Source organism: Rhineura floridana, chromosome 3 (assembly GCF_030035675.1).
Source record: "Rhineura floridana isolate rRhiFlo1 chromosome 3, rRhiFlo1.hap2, whole genome shotgun sequence".
Taxonomy (NCBI): Eukaryota; Metazoa; Chordata; class Lepidosauria; order Squamata; family Rhineuridae; genus Rhineura; species Rhineura floridana.
Window position 1 is genome coordinate 222,737,506 of NC_084482.1, and position 9,839 is coordinate 222,747,344.

Below are 9,839 nucleotides of genomic sequence, written 5' to 3' on the forward strand. Positions count from 1 at the left end.
CACAAAGGAGACCCAAACACTGCAGAAGACCAGCATGCTGAAGGTGATCAGCTTGGCTTCATTGAAGGCCCCAGGCAGCTTCCTGGCTAGGAAAGCCACCGTGAAGCAGATGGCAGCCAGGAAGCCCATGTAGCCAAGATCAATATAAAACATGGCAACAGACCCTTCATTGCATTTCAGGATGATATCTCCAGGCTGGGAGTGCATATCAGACTCAGGGAATGGGGGAGAGATCCCCAGCCAGATACTGCAGATGACAACTTGGACACTGGAACAGGAAATGACAATAGAATTGGCAAGACTCTTCCCCAGCCATCTCTTCACCTTGTTCCCTGGCTTTGTGACCAGGAAGGCCAGCACCACAGTGATGGTTTTTGCCAAGACAGAAGAGACGGTGACTGAGAAGATGATGCTGAAGGCTGTTTGTCGGAGAAGACAGGTCTCTTTCCTTGGCTGGCTGATGAAGAGGAAGGGGGACAAAAAAGAAAGGAGGAGGGAGACGAGGAGGATGTAGGAGAGGTCCCAGTTGTTGGCTTTGACTGTTGGAGTTTTGTGGAGATGTCCATGAGTTCTAGTGTTATGAGAACAATTGTTCTCTATCCACTTTCTCCATGCCATGCATAATTTTATACACTTCTATCACATCACCTCTTACTCGCCTTTTCTCTAAATTAAAAAGTCCCAAATACTACATCCTTTCCTTATAGGGGAGTTGCTCCATCCCAATGATCATGCTGGTTGCCCTTTCCCTAACCATTTCCAGTTCTACAATATCCTGTTTGACGTGAAGTGACCAGACCTGTACATAATGTTCCAAATGTGGCTGCACCACAGATTTGAACGTAAAGCTCGTAACTAAGATTAAACCTGTGAAACTGAAAGAACTGCATTGTCACTTGAGGTTCAGGTGATGCTTGAAGGACAGCATGCTATATGGGAATGCAGGACTGGGCCTCCTGTGTTGTGGCACCCCAAATGTAGGAATTTAATTGCCTATCTTTCTCTTAACCCACCATGGATTATAATGAATATTATAGTTTTGTAGGAACTCACTGCTATGCAATAGCTTTGATGCACAGCACAGCTGGGGAAAGGCTTCTGCATGAGATCTGGAAGAACTGCTGTTCATTGTAGCTGAGAGACATTTGAAGGCCTCCTAATACAGAGCATGTTACACAAGGGATGGGAATTACAAAGAAATGAAAGACATGGTTTCTCCCACACCTGGTTGAGCCATTTGGGCCACATAATGGCATCCTGGTCAATGGTGAACTGTAGGCCTGGGGATCCTTGTGCTTTGATACTCCCAAATTTTATCAAGAGGATAGACCTATTGCGAAACACCACCCAGTTCACAACATCCAAGTCAGCTGCCAGTTCCCCATTCTCATCCAAATACACTCTGTCCATGGAAGAATTGTAAAACTGGGAGTTTCCCAGGAAAGGGTGGAGCTAGAATGGGAGATAAAAGAACAACATTTAGAATATGAGAAACCACACTGACCATCCAATGCTGTCCATTTCATGGTTGGATCTCCTCTGACTTTTAAAAATGTTTGTGAAGGGCCTTATTTCATTCCTGAATACTCTCAGAGCTTGGCACGGCCTTTCTCTCAATGGTAAAGCCAGGACAGTCACTTCACATAGGACATTTTTGGCATTTTTAAAGAACATCAAATTGTGAATTACAGGTAATGTGCAGTGCCATCCTAACCATGTCTACTCAAAGGTGAGCTCCAATGAGCCTGTTGTAAGGAGAAAGATTCTACAGTGCAGCTAGGTAGGTGTCAGAGTCAGGCATTCACCAGGAGACACATAGACATAGAGAGAGGCTGCACAATGCCATCTCCATTGCCCGAAGAGCTTACTCCTAATGGGCCACTGCAGGCAAAAAGTGGGGTTAGTCCAGTGATAGGGGTGCATGCTCCAAGGTCAATGTAAGAGGGCATAGAGGGGCAATAGCAAGCAGTCTCATAATTGGGTTAGCAAAATTTCACCTCTCCTCTAAATTTCACATTTTCTCATATTCTAATTCCTAGACAATACTTCTAGCATTGTACAATCAATTGTCATGTTCAGTAGAAATGTCTCTGATAGGAAAGGAAATATAGTATGTCTAGCAAAAACCAAACACTGCATTCCACATGAAGACCCTCATACCAATAGTCAAGCATGGTGTTGGCAGAGTCATGGTTTGGTGTTGCTTTGCTGCATCAAGACCTGCATGACTTGCCATCATTTTTTTTTTTACAATAATTTTTATTCAAATTTTCATAAAACAAACAAAACAAAATCATAAAACATTCAAAGACAAAAAACAAAACAAAATAAAAATGATTAAACAAACAAATAAAATGTTGACTTCCCATTTGTCACAGATCAGTTATAGGTCTACAATATATAACAATCCTGTCTCTTAAATTATATTATAAAATCACTTTCCTCCAGTAGTTATCTTAATTAATCATCAAATCTCATAAACATTACTTTATTCTTTCCACAAAAAGTCAGAGAGGTTTCAATTCTTTAAGAAATATATCTATCAATTTTTCTCCAAATAAACATGTTGATTAATCCATCTCGTTAATAATAATAATAATCTTATTGTCATAACCATAGTCCAAATAAACATATCGATTAATCCATCTCATCAAAATCTGTTAGGTCCAATAATTTCAATAGCCATTATTCCATTATCCATATTAATTCCATCTTCCATCTTCCATCTTCAAAAGTCCTGTTAAGTCCAGTAATTTCAGTGTCCAATCTTCCATTATCAGTATTCCATAATAATCTTGCTGTCATAGCCATAGTCATATAATAAGAGTCTGATGGGAATTTCCTCTATCCCAAATATTTTCTTGCCATCAATTCTGAATAAGTTGCTGAAATATTGTTGTAAAGTCATATCTCTGTTCTTCTTTTTTACAGAATGCACTGGCTCATCTCTTGAGAGTTTTTCCATTGTCACATGGCTGCAGTTAATTCCATAGATTTTCTCTATATCAAGCTCCATCACATCATTCCAGTCCAGAAGATTATCCAAGCCATTGATAACTTTATCTCTAATATCTTCATTAATTTCTTCAGAGATAACGTTAAATTCCAAACAGTAGATTTTATTTCTAATATCCATAAACTCCAGATCTTTTTCCAATTCCACATTTGTTCCAATCTCCAGGGCTTGTATCTTCCCTTTATTTTTTCTTTTCTCATCTCTGATCTCATTCTCCTCTCTCACAGGATCCCCTATTTCTTTAAGCTCCTGCGTCATTTTGCTCAGTTCCATTTTCAGCTCCTTACTGCCCTGTCGCAGGGTTTGTTTCGTTATCTCAATCTCATCCATTATTTTCTGAAACATAATTACTTCCAGATTCTCAGCCACTTTCTTGATTGCCATTTTTAAAACCACGAAAACAAAACAAAACAAAAATAAAGAAGAACCACTTCTTATTTCAGCAACAATTGGGTTAATATTCCAGGCTTGATGACATCACAGTATAAACAGAGCAGCCTGCCTTATCTCTCTATGTTCAAGAATACAAAACAAATTTAGTTCCCAGCATCAAAACAGTTAGTGGCGTCGTGAAGAAGCAGATTCGTCAAAATAAAATAGACCAAAAAGAGAATAGTCCCAGACAATATAATGTTCCAAAGTTCATATTTTTTATTTTTTTCTCCTCGGAATAGAAATCCCTCTTCTGTTTATATCTTTAGAATGCACTTCCAGGACAGCTTTTTGCAATAGAAGCAGAGATAAGCTGTTAATTTTGTGAATAACAGAGAAGAGTTATAACTCACCCAGAAGTTCTTTAAAGCTGATTCATTTGACAAATCTCTTTTTGCTGCAACAATTTAAACCAAGTAAAAAAAAAAGATAGAAAGAAGGGTGCTTGCCTGTTAGTCCGTTTTCTCTTTGAAGAAAAGATAAACGTGTCGCATTAATCAGATAGAGCTTGTTCGGAAGTCCGTCCGGCATTGCTGGCTGGACCTTTTCTCATAAATTAATGAAATCCAGTCCTCCCAACAAAAACAGGCTTTTGAGGTTGATCTCTATGTTTCTCCCTGCCCGGGAGAAATTTCATCAGTCAAAAAAAAAATGTTCTGACTGATTTATATCTGAAAAAGCTTCTTATGAGGCGGGAGCCTGTCTCAAAAGCAGGCACAAGCGAAGTCACCCTTCCCGGAAGTCCACCATCATTGAAGGAACCATGAATCCTGAGATAAGAGTGTACAGGATGGAAGCCTTAGACTTACTTTTGTTGTTGTTATGTGCCTTCAAGTCGACTATGACTTATGGCGACCCTATGAACCAGTGACCACCAAGAGCATCTGTCATGAACCACCGTGTTCAGATCTTCCTCCTTTCTGTCAGCCATGGCTCTCCTCTTTGAGATGCTAATGCTGGCTCCTGAGCATACCTCGTACTGCTGAAACACCTCCCTGATGGTCTTTCTCTCCTCCCTGTTCTGAATGATGATGGTGAGGTCATCTGTATGTGTGATGGTTCTCCTTGCCATTCCTCCCCAGCCCTTTTACCAGTGGGCGCCTGTCCAAGTGTTGCAGGACTGGATCCAGGCTCAAGACGTACAGCAGCGGGCTGAGTGGGCACCCCTGCCTAACCCCTGCCCAGACTGAGGCAGGCCTCCAACACTATCCATTGACCCTTGGCTTAGCTACTGTCCCCTGGTAAAGAGTCCTCACTGCTTTAATGAGGCCTACAGGCATCTCCTGCAATTCCAGCACTGCCCACAAGTATTCATGTCTCACCCAGTCAAAGGTCGTGCCTTGGTCAAGGGAGACATTGTATCCTTGCCATTGGTCTTGATTTGCCACCTCCAGCACATCCCTGATGGCACACAGGGAGTCCAACACCATCCTACCCTGGAGCCTGCTGGACTGGCCCCAGCATAATACATCACTCACCTCTTTCATCACCCTCTTCGTCAGGTTCTTGGCCAAGATCTTATCATCTGTGTTGCAAAGGCCTCCAGATCCTGATATCCTTGAGGTCCCCTTTCTTGGCCAACAGGGGGAGAATGGCCTCCCAGATGGAGCTCAGCAACTCACTCCTCTGCAGGGCCTCATTGTATACATGAGTCAGGTTGGGGATGAGAGTGTTGGGTTCAAATTTAAGCTCCCTCCCCTTCCCCAAAGGGCGAGCTAACACACCCCCTTTGCCCTGAATAGGAGTGCAAGCTTTAGCAATTTAATTTACCTGTTAATGGTTCAGCCAGATACCAGACATAAAGCAACACACAAACTGCTTGATCAAGAGGGATCTCTGTTCCTCACAGACAGGAGTCTGTCAGGGCAGAGAGCAACATTTATTAATTTGAGCATCACTTATATAGGGTTTCATAAAGCAAAACAAAATACAATATTATTAAAATCATAAGATGGGAATACAGTATTACAGAGATAAGTAAGCGCATTTGTTCATCATTGTTGCATTTCTTTTGATTCTAAAAAAGCGAGAGTTTGATAAAGAATTCATACACTTGTCAGTCTAACAAAAGCTTGTTTTGAGGTAAGAACTAAGAAAAGGCGAGAAAAAGGAGCAGATTGACACCAAAAGAGATAAAAATGTTACTAATGTGCCTGTGAAATTTACTCACTCAGCAGTATGACGTAAATCTTATGGATACAATTGTAGTGAGATATTTTGAGAAAACGTCTTGCTTTGTGCTGAATTAGCTACAATGTTACAGGATGTGTATAGTGATTTAAGACAGAGAGAAATAACAACATCTAGAGGGGATACATTTTATCTCGTTTTTACAGAGATGTTATAGTCTGAGAGGCACCTTTGAGAGTTTCTTCTCACGAGAGAAAAACGAAACTTAGAGTTGTATGTCCCTCCCACCTTCTCTAAGTTCCAGGATTCATTGCAACACTGGTTCTGGCAATAATGTAGGTCTCTTGACAATTCTTGACAACTCTTGGGGTCTGGGGGATAAAATATTCCTAACAATTCCCCGATTTGCAGCAAATTTAAACAAGACTTGTTTAAATTACAGCTGCATTATTGTTTGACAACTCTTTGGAGTCACTCAGAGATGTGAAAGATCGGCTTTGAAGGAGAAATTCGCTAGGGAAAGGGGACCTTCTCAGACACTGAGTTCCGAGAGCTGAGAAGAGGGAAAATAAATTGGGTAGGTATTGTATACAGCAACATAAGAAAATAATACCAGAAATTTCTACAACAATGTAAAGAAAAAGCTTGTGCCAACTTGGCCATTGATTAAACCATTCCGTTAGACTTGGGAAGGAAGAAAAGGTCTTAATGTGTTCCAAGTCATTATAAACTGTGTTGAGATGATTTAAATGTTGCAAAACATCAGCCTTCGAGTCAGTTATGGAGGTACAACATTCGGTACCAATCAAAGAACATATCCCCCCTGAGCTGGCTAATAAATAATCAATTCCTAATCTATTTTGTAAAGTTATGGTTCGAATCTGTCCCTGCTCATTAGTCAAATCTCGTAGTGAGGCTGTGGTGTCATTTAGGAAATCCTCAAAGTCTTGAGACAGCTTAATTAAATCTTGATAGTTTTGGCCTGCCCCATAATGTGGAAAAAATCCTCGCAAAACTGCCTCCCCTGTGTCTTTTCGATTCCGGTGTCTGGCTGTAGGAAGAGAAGTAGTGGTCCTAATCCCAGGCATAACTCTTCCTAAAGTGCAAGTCCATCTTACTAGGGATGGCAGCTTCCGCTGAGCCCTATGTCCGCATAACCACCATAATCTCTGGGGAGTGGGCTTGGTGTATAATGAAAGAATAAAAGAGGATAAATCAGGGCTCTGAGCATCTTGGGGAATGAGGGCACCCCAAGCTTGTACCCATGTGTCATTGCTTGCAGTTGCTGCATTAAGTAAATGGGTACTGTTGAAAACCCCCCATGAGCCCCCCTTTCTCCGAGTAAGAATGAATTTACAGGAGAGACCCATGTTGGTGCGTGAGCTGCTGCTTACACACACCTCCCCCTGGAGTGGCCCACTAGTGTCCAAGGTGCCATCTAGTTCTTTGGCCTGCTGCTGGTTCTTAAAACTTAGAATCTCTTTTAAATGGAGGGGCGCACCTATGAGGGGCACCCCTGCAGCTCCGTGGGGAGGAGTGTGGGAGCATACATAACAGGATTCTTTTTTGGGGCACAGGCTTCCAAGAGAGAGAGAAAAATATTTGCCTTCCAGCTGTCCCCTCAAAGCGTGAGGGGTGGGGGTGTGAGAGGCCTTAAAGAGGGTTTAGGTGTTAATTCGGATGTACTCGGGAGAGCAAACCGGCTGAGCTGGTTCTTTTGTAAGGCAGTATAACAAGTATATTCCCCTAACCCAATGCAAAACTTAGGTGCTATAGTTCCCAAATTGCGGTAAGTAGACAGAATATTCTTTAATAACGGATCTAGGGTCTAGTGATGTGGGGCACGCTGAATCTCTGGTTAGTCCTGGGACTGGTGTGCAATTTACGGCCAGATAAACAGCCCATGCTACTTCCGTCCTTACACACTGAGAGACCAGAAAGCCGTTGAGGCTGTGTTGAAAAACCACAGCTGCTTTCTGACACCTAGTCTTCCATCCTGCAATAGCTACAGTGAAGGGTTGACTATGAGTTAAAAGCACATGGTATAAGTAAGGATCAGGGCACTCACCCAGCATCTTCGGATCTGGCAGCCCATTCCGAATCCCAGCGAGAGGAGGTTTGTAGTCCCCACCGTGCATATTTTTATTCCATCAGGACAACACAAAGGAAAAACAAGGCTCAATTGCATAAGTACACAAAGAATACAATAGAGAACCCCACAGTCCTGAGGCTTAAAATAGTTCATGATATTTCAGCTGCGCGGAAAGGAACAGTCTGCGGCGCCCACAAATCAGTCACAGGATCTCTTTGTAAATGTAAAGCTGGCACAATTCTGTCCTCTGAGTCCAAAAGTTCTTGTCCGTCTTGGGGTGGCGCATCCATGGGACTGAAGTCTACAACTGCAGGCTTGACGTGTGCGTGATGAATCCAAGATTTTCTCCCCTCTAAAAAGACGGCAGTCTGGGTCGTTAATAAAACCTGGTGAGGACCAGTGAATCTCGGCAGGAGTGGACTGCGACGGACAAACTTTTTCACCCAAACGAAGTCGCCTGGCTGATAAGGGTGGACCTGCTCTTTGAGCGGAACCGTCTGCGCATACCTGGCCGTGCGCCACAAGGATCGTAATCTGTTGTGTAAAGAAAGAAACTGAGAACATGTCACATGCTCCCCCCCCAGCAGGGACACATTGGGCTTTGGCAGGCCCCCACCCCTGGAGGGAGGATGGCCGTACAGCAGTTCGTAGGAAGAGAGGCCCATAGCCCGTGTGGGCCTGGTGCGCATGTGGAACAGGACGAGAGGCAGAGCCTGAGGCCATTTTAATCTAGTCTCCTGACAATATTTTGCTAAAAATGATTTCAATTCCCTGTTCTGTCTCTCAGTCTTCCCAGTGGATTGTGGTCTATAAGCGGTGTGAAAGAGGTGAGAGATACCCAGGCCCTCCTCTACGTGTTTCAATACTTGTCCAGTAAAGTGTGCACCCCGGTCAGAGTCTATGGTTTCTGGGACCCCAAACCTCGGAATGATTTCCTTCAGCAATAACTTTGCTACAGTGAGTGCTGTGGCACTTGTAGTGGGGTAAGCTTCCACCCAGGATGTTAGGGTGCATACAATAACATGTAAATGTTTTTTACCCATTGCCGGTGGTAAATCAACGAAGTCCATCTGCAAATGTTGGAAGGGCGCAGCGGCTGTAATGCTCGGTTTGGTAAAGCAGGTCCATTAGCCTGGCAGAGGCTACAGGCTTTTACAGTTGATGTACATACAGATTGAATGCCAGGGGCGTACCAAAACCTGGATATTGTGTCTACCAAAGCATGAGTCCCGTAGTGCCCTCCTTTATTATGGTGCCAGGCAACTGCTGTGAAATACATGGAGCGGGGTAGACAGGCTCTTCCATCAGGCATAACCCACAAATAATTCCTGTAGCTGGCCCCCAGTGCTTCCCAGGCTCGAGTCTCCTTTAAGGGCACAGACGTTAAAGTAGTGGGTTGGAAGTCATCAGTAATCAATGCCAATGTGGGGAAAGAAAGAGGGAGCCTTGCTGCTCTCTTGGCTGTCCAGTCTGCCAGGGCATTTCCCATTGCTATAGGATCGCGATCTTTGGTGTGCGCCTTGCAATGAACGACGGCTATTTCCGCTGGTTTCTGAACTGCTTCCAGCAATTTCTGCAGTAAAGACAGGTGTTGAATAGGCTTCCCTCCCGCAGTTAAAAACCCTTGATATTTCCACAGATGTATGTGGCAATGAATTACCCCAAAAGCGTATTGGCTGTCGGTGTAAATAGAAACAGTCTTACCCTCTGCTGTTTGGCAGGCTCTAGCCAATGCATATAGTTCAGCTGCTTGCGCGCCCCACTGGCTGGGCAGGGCGGCTGCTTCCACGGGTTCCCATTGATTAACAACAGCGTATCCTGTATACCGCGTTCCCTCGATGTAAAAGGAACTCCCATCCGTGAAGAGGATCAGATCTGGATTGGACAATGCCTCGTCAGACAAATTTTGTCTTACTTGGAGGGTGGAGTTAAGTACGTCCACGCAATTATGACTGTCCAGTGGTGCAGGGAGATCAGGCATCAGGGTAGCTGGATTCAATGGACCACATCTCTCGAAAGTCAGATTCGGATCCTCTAGCAGTTCTGCCTCAAGTTGCTGTTGTCTTTGAGCTGAAAAAACCTGGGTAGTACCTCTACAGAGTAGAGCTGATAAGGCATGAGAAGTCCATATGATAGTATTGTGCCCCAGAGTTAAACCTTTGCTCTTTC

The 9,839-nt window shown here is 43.6% G+C and overlaps 1 protein-coding gene across 7 annotated transcripts in view; it reads right to left on the minus strand.

The window, feature by feature from the left end:
- LOC133381760 (vomeronasal type-2 receptor 1-like) overlaps nt 1-9,563 on the minus strand; it is a 30,959-nt gene extending 21,396 nt beyond the window's left edge. For 5 of the 7 annotated variants that reach the window (XR_009761730.1, XR_009761728.1, XR_009761727.1 and 2 more), the window contains exons 1-3: nt 9,375-9,563; nt 8,710-9,243; nt 7,647-8,204 (exon numbers count right to left, since the gene is read on the minus strand). Coding sequence is in view for 2 of the 7 variants with exons in the window: in XM_061621179.1 (XP_061477163.1) it covers nt 7,647-7,823 (177 nt within the window). In the remaining 5 variants the exon portion in view is untranslated. Of the gene's footprint in view, nt 1-1,047; nt 1,453-5,520; nt 8,205-8,709; nt 9,244-9,374 lie in introns of those variants that run through there. The other 2 variants (XR_009761729.1, XM_061621180.1) reach the window with 2 other exon arrangements.
- Between the last annotated feature and the right edge of the window lie 276 nt (nt 9,564-9,839).